The following is a 20,538-nucleotide window of genomic DNA, read 5'->3' on the forward strand; positions in this document are numbered from 1 at the left end:
GTGAAACCCCACGTGAGCCAAGGTTCCGAGCCCCTGATGTAGGCTCCCTTGTTCCATCAGACCTCACTTACAAAATACCAATTAAAAGGTGTAACTGTTATGTTAATTTGCTAAGGTTGCTATAACAGAGAATCACAGACTGAATGGCTTGAACAACTGACATATTATCACATTTCTGGGGGCTAGATGCTTGAAATCAAGATACTGGCAGGTCTTGTTTATCTTGGGGCCCCTCTTCTTGGCTTGGAGATGGCCATTCTCTCCCTGTGTCTTTACGAAGTCTTTGTGTATGTGACCTTATCTCTTCTTCTTTCAATGAATTTTGTAAGATTAGGAATCTCCTTTTCTTGCCAATCATACTGGATTAGGGCCTACCCCAATGACCTCATTAAAGGGTCTTATTTTCAAACACAGGCACATTGTCGAGCTGCTAAGGATTAGGATTTCAAAGTATAAATTGGAGGGAAGTATAACTCACTTGTAACAATTGTTAAGAATTTCAAGATGAATGTTGCAGAGCATTAACCCCCAAGCCTGGGACACTTCTGTGCATAGGGGCCCGGTCTGACTACATTGCACACAAAGCTTTGAAGAAGACTCCTTGGGCTGGGAGCTGCAGTGAGCAGCTGAAAGGATGGGACCTCCTCCTCCCAGCCCTGGAGGTGTCAGGGTCATGGAAGAACAACCACGCTTCCCTGGACCAAACTGTAAAAGCTGCCCAGCAGTATTCCTTGTGAGAGCCAGGTTTCGTGAAGATAATGGGAAGGGTGACAATATCTTGAGCAGGCTGAGAATAAAAAGACGTTTCTTTGCAAGCAAATGAACATTCCATCAGAAAGAGTGGGGCTGTCTGGGAGGGAGGTGGGCAGTGAGCAAACAAACCCTGGGGGGAAGATGAGTATAGGAAGATGAGAGAGAATGGAATCAGAGGACTTTACATTTTATTACTGTTAATTATGCTGGTTTCAAATCCTCTGAATTCAGAAATTGAATTAAATTTTAATTGAATTATGATGAAATATTAACATTCCTTGATCCAACTGCTGCTGCACTTCACCTACAAACAGAGCATGACTGATGGATCAGTGGGAGGATATTTCACGCTGGTCTATCCTGTGTTCTCCTGTGGCTTCCCTTCCAATCAAGCAATATTTGCGGGGGATGGTCTAGGAAGAAGTACATTGTGCAGCTTTCATAGAAACAACATTGTTATCACATCACTGTAGTACTGTAACAAAATCAGCTGAGTCCCTTGACTATTCGCTTGGGGGTCATTATCCTCACTATCTTTTAATAGTTTCTCCTAGAGAATAACAACAATAAAAGACTTGTCTGCATTTATACAGATAGAAATACGGGCAATTAATAAGTTTAAAGAGCTCCTCCAGTGGAATATCACTACAGGAAATTAATAACATGTGAAGTAGAAAGATAAAAGCAGCTTTTTTACACAGAAAGCTACATGATAAAAATATTGATATATTGTTGCATATGGTTTTATTTTCTGTTCAAATCCCATCAAATAAGATTATAAAAATTAATTTTCAACTACTTAATAATGGCAATCATTTGAAAAATTAAAGTAATACATATGCATATTGTAGAAAAAATTAAAAAACGGAGAACCGTCATTATAATCCTACCCACTTTCTTTTAGTACTTTTGTTAGTTTTCTTCTAGTCCTTTTTCTACAATTATGTATCCATATAGTTTCTTTTTGCAAAAAATATGATTGATCCTGAGACTTCCCTGACAGTCCAGTGGTTAGGCCTCTATGTTACCAATGCAGGGGATGTGGGTTCAATCCCTGCTTGGAGAACTAAGAGCCCACATGCTGCAGGGCACAGTCAAAACATTTATTAAAAAAAAAAAAGTAGGATCCTGTTTTACATAGCTTTGAATAATCTGCCTTTTCCCACTTAACAACGTAAGACGACCATTCTATATAAAAATGTACGTAACTATGTGAGGCTGTCACGGCTAACGCCATTAGGAGTAGGCCTGGTTTAATTCGAGCTCCAACGTGGCCCCCAAAGGGACATAGTGGCCAGTATTGACCTTTGATTTGTGCGTGCTGGCGGCTGATGGTAATGGGTTTGGTCCCCACCAACTGACCAAGTTATTTGCCCACAGCTCTTTCGGTCTGTTCACCCGTAACTGTGAGCGAAAAGGCCCACAGTACTACGAACAGGTGCCTGTGTATGTCTGCCGGGGGGGAAGAAGAGATCGAAACCAAATTGAAAAATGTGGGGGAGTTGACTCTTTTTATTGCGCCACTTGGGATTACAAAACCATGGGAACAGTCCATTTCACACCTCCAAGAATCCTTGAGCTCCTTGGCTGAAGTAGTGTTACAGAATAAGAGAGGTTTAGATTTGTTGTTTCTGTAACAAAAAAGATTATGTACAGCACTGGAAGAAGAATGCTGTTTCTATATCGACCATTCAGGGGTGGTACAAAAATCTCTCCAGAAAGTAAGAGAGGGACTAGCCCAGTGGAAGAAAGAACAAAAAGCCCAACAAGGCTAGTTTGAATCTTAGTTTCAGCGCTCCCCCTGGTTGACCACTTTGATTTCCACCCTCCTGGGTCCACTCATAATATTAATATTGTTACTGACCTTTGGTCCATGCATTTTAAACCGTCTGGTCTTATTTATTAGGGAGGGCCTAAATACCATCCAAATTATGGTATTGAGACAACAATATCAGTCAATTTCACAGGGTAAAAAAAAAAGATTCCTCTATAAAAATACAAAGACGGGGGGAAATGTGAGGCTGTCACGACTAACGCCATGACAGGCAGCCTAGATTAGGAGTAGGCCTGGTTTCCCGGGGTAACATAATTATCAGGCCTCCTGGAGCCAGCCAATCAACATATGCCTAGCCAGAAAAAAGGGAACCTATCAGGGGAAAGCTGAAAGCCCCACGTTGGACCAACAAAAATTACCTTGCAACTGTGTAACCAGTCCGCTTACGCCAACTACCCACTGTGTAACCAATCCGATTGCGCCAACTACCTGCTGCTTATTTTGACCTAATAAACACCCGAGAGAACTGGGGCTCGGGGCCTTTCGTCCTCACACACCTGGTGAGGGCGGGAGGCCCTGGCTCGAGTCAGTAATAAATTCCCCTATTGCGAGTTGCATTGTTTCGAGGAGTCTTCTTTCCCGACCGGGGACTTGGACTACGGGCAAAACAACTATTGTTCAGTTGCTCAGTCATGTCTGACTCTTTGCGACCCCATGGACTGCAGAACTCCAGGCTTTTCATGTCCTTCACCATCTCCCAGAGCTTGCTCAAACTCATGTCCATTAAGTCGGTGATGCCATCTAACCATCTAATCCTCTGTCATCCCCTTCTCCACCTGCCTTCAATCTTTCCCAGCATCAGGGTCTTTTATAATTTATTTCACAAATTTCCTGTCGTTGAACATTTAGGTTCTTTTCAGCTACTTACTATTGTAGACCACGTGGCAATGAATACCCTTCTAGCTATAATTCTTGCACCTCCATGGGATATGATTTCCAGAGAAATCACGGAAGTGTCAATCATGTGTCAGAGTTTTTAAGCCTTTCAAAAAACCATATGTTTAATCAGGTAAAAATGGCTAAGAACTAGGCCTGATTGCATAATTACTGGGAATTTCCACATGAAAAGAATAATAGAAAGCATAAAGATTAGAGCCACAAGACCAGGGATGAATGTCTGCCTCGTCCACTGACAAGTTCTAAGACCTTGGTTAGTCACTCAGCCTTTTTAGGTCTTGCTGTCATTAAACAGAGTTGCCATTGAGGTGAAAATATAGTTGTCCTTAGAATTAAATTAGCTAATTCTGTATACAATAAATATGAATAGGAACAAACCAAGAGAGCATCCATGATTATATAAATGGGAAGAATGGGAACTCAAATACAAACAGAACTTTGTCATCAGACATTTAATGAAATTTCTTTAAGACCTTCCTGGGCCAAGAAATGTTGGTTGACTACAGCTGCACAGGAAATAAGAGTTAGCAGACAAGTTGAAGGGGATGACCCAGGCCCTGCCCAGGGGGTGGCAGTCTTGGTTAAGCATGAAGTTTCGTTGGTGAGACTGTTTCTCTAGTGCATGAGATAGTCTCAAGCTTGCTTCATTGAGAAACACTTAAGATCAACAAATTCCCCTGGGCCATATCATATTGCTGCAAATATGACTCGCCTGCAGGGGGACAAAGCACTAATAGGTTGCCTTGAGAATTTCAGTTCTCTGTACCATTATATTTTTTCATTAGAAAGTAGAGAAGGATTATGCTGATTTTTACAAACCTCCATGAACCTGATCAATGCAGTTCTGCCACTGAGAGTAAGTCCATTCCAAGGAGATTGATGAATTCAGGTTTCTGAGATGTCAAGGCTAAGATAAATCCCAAAAAACTCACCATGGTCCGTGCCAACCTTGGTGAAGTCAGTCCTACTGAGGGTGACCTGCTTTCTTTAAACTGCAACAAATACTGAACTAAATATTTCGTTGTGTTTTTAATTTATTCAGTAAACAGCAATGAGCATCTAACTTCATACCTGGAGGAGGTCACCATCTTAACACTGAAAAGAGATGTAAATAACTTGGCTATGATTACAAACAGCAAGCAAAAGATGAAAGTGGAAAAAAATCTAAATTACTGAAGGACAGCAGAGGAGTAGGTAATTAATCACTCAGGAGAGTTTGAGAACAATTCATGGGAAAGTGATTTAACTAGGTTATGAATGGTATATAAAGATGCGCCAAGCTGGAGGTGGGGTGGGGAGAGGAGGGTATTCCAGATAGCTGGAATGCATGTGCTCAGACATGGAGATGAGAAGGGATGTGGTATGCTTCAGGGATCATAACAAATTCAGTGGAACTAGAACAAAAGATACAAAATCTAAAGAAAGGAGACAGGAAGCAGGTAGTGATGAGATGTAAATGATGGAAAAATGGTTTGGAATAAGTTTGTAAGTTCCTCTTGCTCTATTTAAAGAACTTTGGATCATATCTTACATTCAAGATGGAGAAGTATATTTTTAAATATGACACGAAATCAGAGCCAGTTGACTTTATTCCTAATTTTTAAAAATTATTGAACAGATGGACTTCCTTGGTGGTCCAGTGTTTAAGACCCCATGCTTCCATTGCAGGGAGCATGGGTTTGAGCCCCGGTCAGAGAAGTTCTGCTTGCCATGTGGTGTGGCCAAAAGAAAGAATACTGGAAAGACATTTGTTGTTGTTCAGTCATGTCTGACTCTCTGCGACCCCATGGACTGCAGCACCCTAGGCTTCCCTGTCCTTCACCATCTCCCAGAGCTTGCTCAAACTCACGTCCATTGAGTCGGTGATGCCATCCAACCATCTCATCCTGTCATTCCCTTCTCCTGCCTTCAATCTTTCCTAGTATTAGGGTCTTTTCTAGTGAGTCAGCTCTTCACATCAGGTGGCCAAAGAATTGGAGCTTCAGCTTCAGCATCAGTCCCTCCAACGAATATTTAGGGTTGATTTCCTTTAGGATTGACTGGTTTGATCTCCTTGTAGTCCAAGTGACTCTAAACAGTCTTCTCCAACACCACCATTCAAAAGCACCAATTCTTTGGCACTCAGCCTTCTTTATGGTCCAACTCTGTAAGTTTTAAGTTTTAAGCCATTAACCTCAAAGAAAGTACTTGGTGAAGTGCCCCATGGTTCTGAAATTGGCCTTACCCTGTAGAGCACTTTTTATCAACAATTTTTGAAAAGAGAAAGCAATCTCACCAAACTGGCCAATGATACAGGTCTGAAAGAAACTTAAAGGCTGGATAATCAAACTAAAAATTATAAGACAACTATTATGTGGAATCTAAGAAATAATACAAATGAACTTATTTACAAAATAAAAACACATTCACAGACATAGAAAACAAATTTATGGCTACGAATGGGGGGAGGAACAAATTAGGGGTTTGGGATTAGCAAATATAGATTACTATATATAGCTTAAACAACAAGGTCTTGCCGTGTAGCACAAGAAACCATAGTCAATATCTTGAAATAAATTATAATGGAAAAGAATCTGTATATATGTATATAAAACAGAGTCACTTTGCTGTATGCCTGAAACTCACACAATATTGTAAATCAACCATACTTCAATTAAAAATTTCTTTAAAGACTAATTCTTGTATTTAAAAAATGTTTATGGAGCATCTGCAATGTTTTAGGAAATTGTCTAAGTGTGAAAGTCCCTGACTTCCTGGATTTTATACTCCAGAGAAGCCTGATGATAAATAAATATATAATATAGTGTCATGCACTGACAAATGAATTGAAGAAAACAGTCACAATGTAAAAGGTAATAGAAAGTAATTGCAGAGAGAGAAATTCTGGGGAAAGCGTTCCAGGCGGGGGAACTACGAGGGTAAAGGTCCTGCAGGGGAATGAGCCTTGAGTGCACAAAGGCTGGAGGGGCTGGAGTTGATGCTGAAGGGGGGCGTGAGGAGAACTGGGAGTGAGAAGAGATGGAACGTTAGTCAGGAGCTTCCTCAAATGTGAAATCAGCAAAGCAAACAAGATGACGCTGGAGCACGAGGCTATGAAGTCATTTAAAAATGGATGGAGAGTGTTATAAAAATACAAATGTAATACACTCTGGGGTTTATTTCATAAAAATCAGTTACACAAGGAAAGGATGAAGGAGAGGTGTGCTGTCAGCCGTTTATGTGAAAAACGCCTCAAGGCCTTCATAGATCCACAAGCTCAGCAAGAGCTAGTGTAAAATGATGACTTTGAGACTCACACATGTACCCCACAGACAAGCACATATACACGTGTGTAAGTGCACGCATTTACCTATACTGAACACAGCGGTCAGGGGTAAAGAATCCGCCTGCCAATACAGGAGAGGCAGGTTTAATCCCTGGCTGGGGAGGATCCCCTGAAGAAGCAAATGGCAACCTGCTCCAGTATTCTTGCCTGGGAAATCCCATGGACAGAGGAGCCTGGCAAGTGGACTCCTTACCACTGAAAGTTGTGTTAAGTGTGGGTAAATGCATGCATACATGCACGTGTATGTACTTGTTTGTGGGGTACGTGTGTGTGTCTCAGATTCATTTTGTCCTGGCTCTTACTGAGCTTGTGGATCTACCAAGCCATGAGGTGTTTTTCACATGGGGTTGCAAGAGAGTCAGACACGACTTCTCGACTAAACAACCACAACAGCACGACCTTAGACAAAATGAACAGTACACGCCCAAAATAAATGACAGAATAAACTAATGTTCTTTTTACCCACCACACTGAACGTCTTACATTTAACTTGAGGATACATTTTAAGAGTTATTGATGATTAAATTTTTTCCCCATTTTTTAATGACCAGGATGCTGTAAAAAATAAAAATAACCCACTCGTATAGGTTTTTGGCTTTCCATCCATTCTTCCAAGACTCTGAGTTCTGCTAATTTAAAGGTCCTAGATCTCAGATGAGAAATGATCCCATGTGGAGACAACCACAAATTGGAATTTGAGGGACTGGCTTTGGGGGCTCTTTCTGCCACTGAACCAAGAAGAAAGAAGTAGATTATTATACTGTTTCTGGGTATTGATTGCAGTTATCAAGGGGAAATCAGATCGGTGAATGCAACGAGGGCAGGGAGGTCTGAGTTGGGAATCTAGGAAACTGTGTATGCTAACAGCTCCATGCCCAGGAGTAAAAGTAAATGTGCAGTCGTCACACGGTAATAAAGGCAGGGCCACTGAAGACGGACACCCTTCAGGAATGAAGGCTTGGTGCACACCCTCCAGGAAGGAAACCCAGATCACCAGGGTGCTGGCTGAGGGCAGAGGGACCATGGAAGGAGACTTTTAAAAAGAGCATATTATACACGCAAGTTGCAGACTTGTGACAAATAATAGAAACAAAAACCATAGCAGCCAAGCATATGTCCTTGGTTTTGTATTTATTTGTGTATTATTTACCAGTTTTTATTTTCCCTCTCTTTTCTCCTGTATAAGAAATGTTGGGGATGATTGCCTGTGGAGCTAGAAAATCCAGGTGGAAGAAAAATTAAGATCACCTAGAGACAGAAATGATGACTGATGAGACCTTGGGCCTCCTCTGTGGGGAGAACGACAGCATCTTGAATTATTTAAGTGTTATTTGTATGATACTGTCATCGTCACTGCAAAGTTAAATATAGGGTACGAAGGGGAGGATAAATGCTGAATGACTGAAGAACAGGATTTGTATGTTGGCTTTTAGCTCCATGCTTGTCCTTCTGTGCTTTCCACTATAATTCAGACAAAACTGTACATCCTAGATGCCCATGGCAGCTAACTTCTCATTATGGGATGTGGAAGAAATGGAGAAACTTTTTCTTTCCCTGTCTCTTACTGGGTCCCTGGCAGTGGCAGTAGCCAAGGGTCATGTCCAAGTTACTGCTTTTCTCCTTGGCAACACTATTTCAGAAGCATCAGTAGCAAGTTCTCAGCAGCCTCAGAGGTCAGTGGTCATGCGCTCTTAATTATACATTTTCCTTTTTTTCCCCCTTTCATCTGTAAGAGTGAGAATGGCTTCCTGTAGTATTACTCTCTGGATAACTTCACATTTTCCTCTTTCTGCACTTCCAGGCTTTCCAACCCTTTGATCGCCAATTCCCAATATTAAATTCCATCTGTTTGAAATAGCTAGTAGGAGAGTAATACTACGGGAAGCCATTCTCACTCTTACAGATGAAACAGAAAAAAAGGGAAAATGTATAATCATTTAAATGTAATATGCTCAGTGTGGTGGGTAAAAAGTAGAGATTCTATTTCTCCATAAGCACAATCACTGATACAGATGAACCCATGGCCCAGCCTGTGCAAAGAAAAAACATGGAGTAGATTGGAAGAGGAAGAGAATGGTCATAGACAGGCAGGACAACATAGAGAGATCAGATTAAGTCTATGAAATCAAGGACAACACACTGTGATTCTCTGGGGCCTGGCAGCTTTGGGGGTTATAGGGTCCAGCGTGTGGCCCTGGGAGTAGTGGCTGAAGAGAAGTTTAAGTGTGGCTTCCGTCTAATGGAGGAGTTCTTTTAACTGTGAGGCAGTGATGCTACCTCGTTCATTCACATGACTATAGAAATCAAGAGCAAAAAATGCCAGGATATGAAATGGGAAGAAAGATGAACACATGTCAGACCATGCTTCCTAAAATATGGTGATGATTTTTTATTAAGAAAATACATTTTAACAGGATACTGATAATCACATGAATTATTTCTCCTTCTTCAAACTGCCAGACAAATGCATAATGAAAATGTCAGAGATTGCTCTGCCTACCATAGCAAGCGAGAGCCTTAGAGCTGCAGGCAGTGAGTTAACATAAACATGTGTATCTGGGTTTGTAAGCATACTGGAAAATAAGCACGCATTTTTCTCCAGGTATATAAAATACAAACAATAAAAGGTCATTGATTAATATGTGCCCTTGGCTGAAGTCATTGCAGCCCTTTTAAAAGTCATATGATATAAACATTCAAAAACCCCACAAGATCCAGTGTTTAATGGTCCTGCAAGTACATTATAATTCACCTGTGCACTTTCAGAAGGGCATGAAATTATCATCAGTAAATAATGGGACTAAGAAGACCGCTAGAAATTTATACCTCACTCTAGAGTGCTGTTCAGAATGATTCCATTTTACACTGTATTTAGGTATTGGTTTCCTTTTCTTTGTTGAAATTTTTGTAATGATGGCGCCATTGGTGTTACCTGGCATTTCTCTTCTAGGAAACACAAGAATAGCACCAGCACATTAATTTGGTATAAAAGACCAAAATTTGTGGCTGTGTTATGCTCTTAAGAAGTCAACACTCATTTATCTTATAGCTGGATTTACTAAGGAAGTGTTTTTTTGTCATATTCATATACTCTGTAACTTCCTTATGTCCACAACTGTCCCAAACAGAAATCATTAGAATTGGTATTTTACCCTGGAGTATATATATTTTGCTTTTTCCCTTTATGATGAACACATTTTTGTGGATCCCATTAGACGTGTTTCATAACCTCCATGTCCACCTGCTGCAGCAGAGCTCGGTGTCCGGTCATTCTTTCTCTGCACGACTGCAAGTTTTATTTTCAGTTGGTAACTACAATTAGAGTCTCCTACGTTAAGCAGGTTAACATTTTTATGTAGGCTAAAAATGGATAGTGGGGCACCAGACTAGGATATGGATACTTCAGGGTGAAAAATTTACCTCCCCAAAGATCTTTAACTGTAGGCTGTTTCTTGAAGTAAGCATAGATGTTAAAAGTAACTTTTAAAGATTTTACCAAAATCAACTAATATTTGATTACAGATATTCTCAGTTGTGTACTGTGATCTCTTCTCCATTCTTCTGTATTTCTGCTCATCTGATTTTCGCTTCTTGGGCTGCCTTTTGCCTCTAAAAACTTGTTACTCCGAGGATACCAGACAAATCTGTATGGAAGTGTCCATATCATGGAGGTTGGAAGACAAAAAAATAAAGGGCATTGGAATAAAAGCAAGATTACCAGTTGCCAGTTGTTATCAAGGACACAGCTGAGCAAAGAGTCAGACAAAGGTAGAAATGTAGAGAATATTTTCTCCAAAATAAAAATAGCTTTATTGTTTTCTGATAATAAAAGTGATACATGCTCATTATAAAAATTTCAAATACATAAAAGTCTAACAAAAGTAATGATCACCCAAATACCATAGCCCAGAAAGAAACCATTACTAACTTTTTAGCAAAGATTTCTCTATGAAACATATATTATTTAAAAATATCTAGTATTATAAATGGGCTCATATTAAACATGCTATTCTGTGGTCTGCTTTTTCATTCACCAACATTTCAAGGACAAATTTTCCATAGCAGTAAACATAGATCTAAACAATTTTAAATCAGGCAGATGCGTATAACTCAATTATAGACTTGTGCTATAATTTATTTAATCTGTCTTCTATTGAAGGATATGTACGCTGTTTCCAGTATTTTAATATCACAAACATTAAAAAGTACCCATTTGCCCTCATGTTTACACACTTGCGAAGTTTTTATTCATTAGGATGAATTCCTAAACAAATTTCTGGGTGAAAGCAATGGGTAAACAGAACCATCTAAAGTTTTGATACATACTGTCTTCTAGAAAGGCTGCACCAATTTCCACTCCCACGAACAGTGTAGGAGGGTTCCCTTTCCTCCACACCCTCTCCAGCACTTGTTGTCTCTGGATTTTTTGGTGAAAGTCATTCTGACTCATATGAGGTGGTATATCATCGTAGTTTTGACTTGCATTTCTCTAACATAAGTAATGCCTTTTCAGAGCAGATATGTCCTGGGCTTAAATAATTTTCACTTTGTATTCCCAGTCCATCACTAGTGTTACTTAGGATGAGAGGCAACTTCTTTGAACCTCATTTTCCTTGATCTTATAGTAACAGAACACAGCTCAATAGTTAGATGATGTGTGACTGCAGCTCGCACACCCAAATATTAACTGAGTCTGCCCTCCTTCAAGTACACTCCTACTACCTTCTTACACTCCATCCCAATTAACCTTAGTCTGTAAGAAACTTTCAAAATTAAGGAGTCACTGAAAAACACTGGAGATGTTCACGTTATTATATTTATAGAGATGACCATAAAAAATTGCAGTAAGGCAGATGACATCAGTAAGAAGGTTCTTAAGTGAAAGTTTGGTGAGCAATGAAGGTTTGGGAGGCATCTTCAGAATAAAAGTGCTTCCCAAGAAATACTTGCAATCCAATGGGCCATTAATATACCTAAATAAGTTGGGACATAATGATGGAAGCAAAATATGAGAAACATCAACTTCTCTGTCAAAATTCAAAATGTTGGTTTATTATTGCCTAGACATGATTTGGGAATGTTTTTCACCATGAGGCAAATTTATAAGCAGTGTACATAATTTTTAATTCCTCTTTTCAGCAATGCCTCAGATATTAGTATTTGAAACTAGACTTTCAACCAAGAATGATGAAGTGTAACTATTTAAACCAATGATTAATGACAGTCTAGATATTAGAAAGTCAGACTTTGGGTGCAAACTAGATTACAGTGTTGAGACACTAAATACCAATGATCCTGAAGAGGTTTGAAGGATTATTCGATCCAGTCATTCATTTGGTGGGCCATATTATATGTCAGGTACCGTGCTAGCCATTAAGGATACCAAAAAGAGCAGGATATAGCCTCTACCCCCAGGGAAGTTTCGGTTTAATGGAGGAGAGAGAAGTCAACAGGCAGTTCCAGTGTGGGGTGAGGGTGTGGTGAGGCATGTGTAGACGCTTCAGATTTCTCTGCCTCCTCCTTACTCTTTCAGCCCTTACTTTTGGTTCCAAAAGTTTGTGGTTCAAATGACAGATGTTGTAACAGAACAGTTAACTTGGGCAGATGCCTTTTCATCCTTAATAAAATGTTTGCTCCTTACCTGGTACTCTAGTAGCTAATACAGTACCTTGATTCTGGCAGATGCTTCATAAATGCTTCTCATGTAACTTTCACTTCCTAAACTCACTCTATCTCAGGTCATAAAAGCTGTTTTACACATGCTGTTCTACCAACCCACGAAACTCCGCAATGACACAGTGGGTCACAGATCATTACAACAATTCTCCAGAAGCCAATGAAATTGGCGATGCCAGAAATCCCATAGCTAACTTCAAAAACAACAAAACGCCTTCATGTTTTGGAGACTATAAAATGGGACAAAAATCTCTCAAGTAAATAGGATCGACCTGAAGGGTAGCCCATGGTACATTACAACGATGAAGGTGAGTGAGATTCTTTACTAATCTATCTTTACTGATCATAGGAAACACTTGGGGACTCATTCTTGATTTCTTTATGTGTCTTAGTCTTTACATCCTGAGGCCACTAAAGTATCCTCTTATTGCCTATAGCAGGATGGGAGATTTAATTCCTATCAGTTAACACTTATTAACAAACCCATTAGAAGGCAAATCTAGTAAGGAGGAGTGGATCACTCAATAGAAAATTATTTCTAACCACAGTAGTGTCTGCTTACCATATTGTTAATTAGGTTTTTGTCAGTTAATCTGACTTGGTTTTTAAGATGTCCAAAATAGTCACACCCAAGCAAGGTGATCTAGTAAAAAAATCATTGATGAATAGTATTTCTAGACCTTCTACTCAATGCTAAGCAAACTTTCATGCAATAGATTGGGAGCTAGCAATCTGTGTTTTTTAATAAGCCGTCCATGTCATTTTGTTGCACACTAAAGTTTGACAAACGCTGCTTTAAGTCAATTAAGCAAGTTCCAGTCAACATCATACCAACAGATTACACATGTGCTGAATAATGGTGTGGGCCTGGTGTCAATCAGAACTTCCTAATGATTTCTTTTTGAAGGTACTGGGGGATTCAGATTCAAAGTGAAGAGCAGTTTAACAAAGAGTCAGTTCTTTATTATCTCGATTACCTCATTTGAATTATTAGTGGCAACTTCATGCGATTCCAAGCTTATTTGCCCGATTCAGCCAAAATACATTCAGCCTACATGGGACAAGCTAAATCGACCTCAGAATGGCTAGCTATTTATAAAGCCAAATGTCGAAGACTTTCACTGCTTCCTGTGATTAACAAGGAATCAGGAGTTGGGTATAATCAAAAGAGTTTTCAAACTAGGCCAGGTCATCACAAGAAGATCAGTGAAGTCTAGTGCAACCCCTTCCCCCGACAGTCTCAGCATAGGGGCAGTTTGGGAGCACCGTGAACACATACTTCATGCTCAGATGGGGAAGTCAGGATGTGTCAGACCAGCCCTCAGAGATGGCCTCTCCCAGCTGCTTGCCTGGGGCTTTTATTTGACTTGTCAATGAGGCTACAGCTTATTGTGTTTTGAACCTCACTTCCTGCCCTAAGATCCTTTTTCCCAGAACCATAGCTCCATGTTTTGGACCTTGGTCTGTTAACCTGACCCTGATTTCTGATGACTTCCTTCTTTGAATAATTGCTCTTGAATCTGGACTCCAATCTGACGATCATTAACCCAACTGTACTGATTCACCGGAAAAAAAAAGAACCAAAAAAACAAAAAAAATAGGCCTATTCCTTTGATACAGAGAAAAGTAGAGCTCTGCCCTTATATAGTAAACATCCTGGAGAGGGAGATTCTGTAAATCCTCTGGAAATGGTTTTCATGAGTGTTTCTGTCCATCATCATAAAGACAGTCATTATCCCTACTTGGTTAATTTACTCAGGAATGTTTACTATAGCTGAATTTTTGATTATGTGGGTTCAGAGAGATAATGTCACTCAATTTAACTTATAAGGAAACACCTGCTCTGTATAGGATAACATGCTAGGCCCAGAAGAGATGGACCCTACACAGTCAGGGAGTGTGATAAACACAGTAATGGTCCCAAAGATGTCCGTGTCCTAATCCTGAATACACGACTTTATAAGAGAAATGGGACCCTGCAGGTGTGATTAAACAAAGGATCTTAAGATACAGAGATTTTCCTGGATTAGCTGAGTGGGCCCAATGCAATCACAAGGATCTTTTGGAGGGCCAAAGTAAGAGAAAGAGGTGGTGAAGAAGAGCTCAAGGAGACAGAAAGAGAGATCTAGATTTAAAGATGTGACAGTACTGGCTTTGAGGATGGAGGAAGAAGGCATGAACCAAAGAATGCAAATCGCATTTTGAAGCTAGAAGAGGCAAAGGAATGAACTCTCCCGTAGATCCTCCAGAAGGAATGCCAAGGACTTCTGACCTCCAGAGCTTGTACAATAATTAATTTATGTTGTTTTAACCCAGTAACCTACTGTTGTGATAACAGTAGGAAACTAATACAGGGAGTTTATTATCTAGTAAGAGAGAGAAGATAACATAGGTAACTTTGATATGATTCAGAAAGTGACAGGTATAAAACAGAAAGGCAAAGAGATTGTTACAGATGATACAAATAAACTTACTTACAAGATATAAACAGACTCAAGACACAGAAAACAAACTTATCATTATTAAAGAGGAAAGGAGGTTTAGGAGTTTGGGATTAGTAGATATAAACCATGATATATAAAACATAAACAACAAGGTCCTACTATATAGCCCTGGAGGAGGGCATGGCAACCCACTCCAGTATTCTTGCCTGGAGAATCCCATGGACAGAGGAGCCTGGCAGGGTACGGTCCATATGGTCACAAACAGTCAGACACAACTGAAGCAACTTAGCAGACATGCACCTACTATATGGCACAGGGAACCATATCCAATGTCTTGCAGGAAACCATAATGGGAAAGAATATGAAAAAGAATATGTGTATACATACATATAACTGAATCACTTTGCTGTACACCATAAGCTAACATTGTAAATCAACAATACTTCAATAAAAAAATCTTTAAAAATGGAAAAAAAAAGAGAAATTGCTATGGAAATGCTGATTAAGTAAGCAATATTGGCTGGAAAGATTAGGAAAGCTTCCTGGAGGAGGCAATTATGGTGGGCCCTGAAAGATTGGCTAGAAGTTCAAAAGGGAGAGATTTAGTAAACACTAGGAGTAAAGGTATAGAGTTGGAATCAAACAAAAAGCTGACTGAGGCCTTTATGACCAGCCAGTTTCTTAGGAACAAGAATTACTTGATTACAATTTCATAGTCTACTCAGGATATAATAGTCTCTAAGTATGTAAAAAATTATAATACTAGTCAGCAACTATATTATATGAAATAAACTAAGAGTTTAAATACAGAAATACAGATCTTGGGCATGTAATGAACAAGGGCGAAACTGGTTCATCTTCACATACGCAGACTTGACAGGGATGAAAGAAACATACTAAGAGTCAATTGAAATAAGCAAAAAGGCAGTTCTTTAAAAAGATTTCTATTAACATTTGCAATTAGACATTTCCTGCAACCTCTGCAAGCAGGCTAAACCAAAACAATGGAATACAACTGAACTGAACACACTTGGAGGCAGATCGGAGGCTCTGAGGACTCACATGGATGTTGACAGAGAAGACACAGTAATCCAGTTCCTTTCTAGTAGGTTTTGACTGCTCTGTTTGTCTGAAGTCGGAGTCCACGATCTTAAGTAATTCTGAATGGTTTTAATTTAGCCCAGGTTGGCTCATGAGGCAATGATCCTACTAAAACAAACTTTTAAGCCACTCTGTTCCACAAGTTGGAAGGGAAGGAATGGAATGGGATTGGTCACACTGTTGATGGGCATCAGCCACACGTATCATCCCTTATCCTACTGATGAAGACAGTGGCTTCCCCAGATGAGACCTTACTCAATGCCTCAGCAATTCTTCCTTTCTTCTTTATCCTCAGCAGAAACTGATGCCTTTTTGTACTGTTCGCATTCATTCCAGGAAAATACAGAGGAACAGCTAGTCTCCACTGGCCTGCTCCCATAGGAATGGCCTGGAGCTTCTGCAGAAAGGTCCATATGCACACCGGGGGCCCTCAAGTCCAGGGATGGAGTTGCACACTTTGGAGACCAGCTCTCCTCACAAGGAGGCCCAGACCCATTGGGAGAGTCCTCATTCCCCCTACTCCCCGTCTTTTTGTCAAAGCCCAGGAATGTGACCTCAGACTGGCTGCATTCAAAGGGAGTCTTCTGAGTCATTCTATCTTTTCTCAAACTTTGACCATGAGGTGGCGATGGATTATTCTGGTTTTCGTCATCTTCCACTGGAATGCTCGGAACATTATCAAAGAACAGAGGAGAAGGACTCCTGAAGGACTTGAGGGATGTGGGAGGATCTTCCACAAAATACAAGCTGGCTTGAGTACTTTCAAGAATATTTAGGACCTGAATAACCAAGAAACAAACACACACTGAATGAAGTCTGAATAACCTCTCCTTTAACCTTTTTTTCTGTCTACCTATTGAGGAATATTCTCTTTTTTCATGAAATAAGTTCAACTAATGTGGGAAGCCTGGATTTCATCCCTAAGTTGGGAAGATCCCCTGGAGGAGGGCATGGCAACCCATTTCAGTATTCTTGCCTGGAGAATCCCATGGACTGAGGCTACAGTCCATGGGGTTGCAAAGAGTCGGATACAACTTAGCAACTAACACTTTGTCTTTATAGAATTTGAAATGAGAAGGAATTAAAGATTAGCTAAAATTCTTCACGTTAATAACTACATTAAATGACTTGAAGTTAAGTAGAAAAGCCACTGAACTGAATTCAACATCAAGAGATCTGGAGTGTCTTGCTGGTCCAGTGGTTAGGAGTCTGCCAGCCAATGAGGTGGAAACGGGTTTGATCCCTTTTCCAGGAAGATATAACATGCTGCGGGGCAACTAAGCCTATGTACCACAACTATTGAAGCCTGCACACTCTAGAGCCCATGCTCTGTAACAAGAGAGGCCACCACAGTGAGAAACCTAAGCATCGCGACTAGAGAGGAGTCCCTGCTCGCTGAAACTAGAGAAAGCCCAAGGGCAGAAATGAAGACCCAGCGCAGCCAAAAATGATAAACGGGTTAAGTAAATAGAAATTTTTTTAAAAAACAAAAGAACTGACTTTAGGCCCAGATTTGCCACTAACTACTTTGTGACCTTGGACAAATCTCTGATTATTTTTCACTTCAACATTAATATGTAAAAGATTGGAAGGGGTCAGGCAACAGTGAACCCAATCCATAGTTCTCAAATACTAGAACTACCTAGGGAAGCTCTCTTAAAATACCTTGAAAATCTCTCTTAAAGATCCCTTAGACTGACCTAAAGATGCTCATTCAAAAAATATGGAGATGGGAGCCCAGGAATCTGTATTTTAAAAACTTCCCAGTTGATTTGGATGTGCAGCTAAATTGAGAACCATTAACCTGATATAAAATAACATAACTTCACACATACATGTAATTTAAAAAATACACATAAAGAGCTTTATAATTTACAAAGTGTTTTCACACACACCATCTCATTTAATCTGCACAAACATTATTATCCTCACTTGATAGATGATAAGGCTGAGTCCCTTTCAGAAAAGCGAATCACTATCACAAGTCAGTAAGGTGCAGACCTGTGGCTTAACCCCACGTCTCCTGGCTCCCAATTTCATGTTCTCTCCACTACGTAGTCAGAGCTCAAAACTGCTGTTAGACAGCTCTTACTGGTGCTTCAGGTCTAGAACACAGCTCTCCTGATCCCCAGGCCAATGCTCTTTATATCCTGATTATGTCAACTCCTTGTTTAAAAACTTTTCCGTGGCTCGACAACAGATTCAGGATGGAATCCAAATTCCTAGAATGGAATTCATGTCCCTCGATCACCTGGAACCTCCTATTATTTTAAAACAGTGCAGCATTTCCCTGGAGGCAGCATTATCTGCAGTCTTGGTGCCATGGAATCCACTGCACCTCTGAGCCTTTGCAGGCATAGAGTCTCTCTGCCTGGAATATCCCTCCATCCTAAGGCCACCTAAATCCAACCTATTCTTCAGATTATAACTCGGTTATCACCTCCATCAAGAAACTTCCTTGCTGGCACATATTCTGACTCTATGCTCCCATTCTGGCCTGTGTTCTCATCTATTATGATGCTTATCCTCTTGCAGCGAAATTTCATGTTTATCAGTCTGACTGTCCATTTGAACTGTGATCTGAGAGCAGCAATTCAGTATCCTGATCCCTGTTGCAACACCAGCACCTAGTCCAAAGTCTGGCACATGAAAGCAGGTACTAAATAAATATTTGTTTATTATAAACAAATATCTAGATGATTAAATTGATGGGCAGACAAATAAGTTTAAAATTCAACAAGAGAAATACATGCTGCATTTAAAAAATATTTTGGCCACACCATGTGGCATGTAGGATCTTAGTTCCCCAACCAGGGACTGAACCTAGACCCTGGCAGTGAATGTGCCTAAGTCCTAACCATTGAACCACCAGGGAATTCCCATTTTATTGGACCAGATCTCTTAATGAATGGTAAATAAAATCTTCTCTCCAAATTACTCATTTATGTCTTTTCATCAGTTTTTTTTTTTTTTTTTTGTGGTTGCCCTGGTACTATCCAATGATGCCCTTTTTCAGAGTACCAAACTTTCTGATTTAGAAAAGCTATGTGAGAAGACTCTCTTGGGGGCTGCATTTGTCACACTGATATTCACTTAGATACACAGTTTATCCAGTTTAGATTTTCCAGGGTTCCACAGACTGCTTTTAATAAAATCACGTGTGTACTCACTTCATCCATCGATGGTCTTAATTTTGCCCGTGTTGCAGCACACCGGCCCGCCAAGGAAAACAGCTTGGCGGAAATGTTCTGTGGGCAGGGAGGCACTTTCTTATCGAGAAAGGAGATACATGAGTCGAGGCCTCTTCTCTCCATCAACTCTACAAGAAGATCCCGCTAGGAAGAAAAGAGGACAAGCTCATCATTTAGAACTCGGAACCGATCAAAGAGTGACCAAGAGACAGGGGCAGAGGCGGAGGCAACTCTTACCAGCTGGATATGCTTTGGCTCATCTAACACCACTTTACAACCTGTCAGAACTTCCATTATTACCTACAGGGAATATACAGAAAGTCAGCTACATAATATTAATAATATACACAATAATTATTATATTATTATAAATATTATTAAATATTATAAATATTTTAAAAAGTGAAAGCAAAGTCACTCAGTCGTGTCCAACTCTTTGCAACCCCATGGACTGTAGCCTACAGGCTCCTCCATCTATGGGATTTTCCAGGCAAGATTTTCCAGGCAGTGGGTTGCCATCTCCTTCTCTAGGAGATCTTCCCGACTCAGGGATTGATCCTGGGTCTCCTTCATTGTAGGCAGATGCTTTACCATCTAAGCCATACTCGAAATTAGTTGTGGCTCTTTCTAAAAATTTTTAATTGAGGGATAATTACTTTATAATACTGTGTTGGTTTATGCCATATATCAATATGAACCAGCCATAGATACAGGTAAGTCCCCTCCCTCTTGAACCCCTCTCCCACCTCCCGCCCCATCCCACCCCTCTAGGTGGTCACAGAGCATTGGATTTGTGTTCCCTGAATCATACACCAAATTCCCACTGGCTATTTTGCATCCTGGAGAAGGGAATGGCAACCCACTCCAGTATTCTTGCCTGGCGAATTCTATGGACAGAGGAGCCTGGCGGGCTACAGTCCATGGGGTCACAAAGAGTCAGACACGACTGAGTGACTAACACACACACACACGTACACCTATTTTACAAATGGTAATGTGTATGTTTCAATGTTATTCTCTTAAATCATCCCATCCTTCCTTCCCCCACTGAGTCCAAAAGTCTGTTCTCTATGTCTGTGTCTCCTTCGCTGCCCTAAAAATAGGTTCATCAGAACCATCTTTCTGGATTTCACATATATGCATTAATATATATTTGTTTTTCTCTTTCTGACTTACTTCACTCTGTATAATAGGCTCTAGGTTCATCCACCTCATTAGAACTGACTCAACTATATTCTTTTTTATTGCTGAGTAATGTTCCATTACAGTAACATTCCATAAGCACCACAACTTCTTTATCCATTCATTTGTCAATGG

The 20,538-nt window shown here is 40.2% G+C and overlaps 1 protein-coding gene across 1 annotated transcript in view; it reads right to left on the reverse strand.

The window, feature by feature from the left end:
* Nucleotides 1–15,857: 15,857 nt before the first annotated feature.
* The window catches only part of IRAK3 (interleukin 1 receptor associated kinase 3), a 55,370-nt gene continuing 50,689 nt past the window's right edge, over nucleotides 15,858–20,538 (reverse strand). The window contains exons 10-12 of the mRNA XM_061130639.1: nucleotides 19,459–19,521; nucleotides 19,201–19,365; nucleotides 15,858–16,809 (exon numbers count right to left, since the gene is read on the reverse strand). Of these exons, the coding sequence (XP_060986622.1) occupies nucleotides 16,294–16,809; nucleotides 19,201–19,365; nucleotides 19,459–19,521 (744 nt within the window). The 3' untranslated portion in view covers nucleotides 15,858–16,293. The remainder of the gene's footprint in view (nucleotides 16,810–19,200; nucleotides 19,366–19,458; nucleotides 19,522–20,538) is intronic.

Source organism: Dama dama, chromosome 3 (genome assembly GCF_033118175.1).
Source record: "Dama dama isolate Ldn47 chromosome 3, ASM3311817v1, whole genome shotgun sequence".
Taxonomy (NCBI): domain Eukaryota; kingdom Metazoa; phylum Chordata; class Mammalia; order Artiodactyla; family Cervidae; genus Dama; species Dama dama.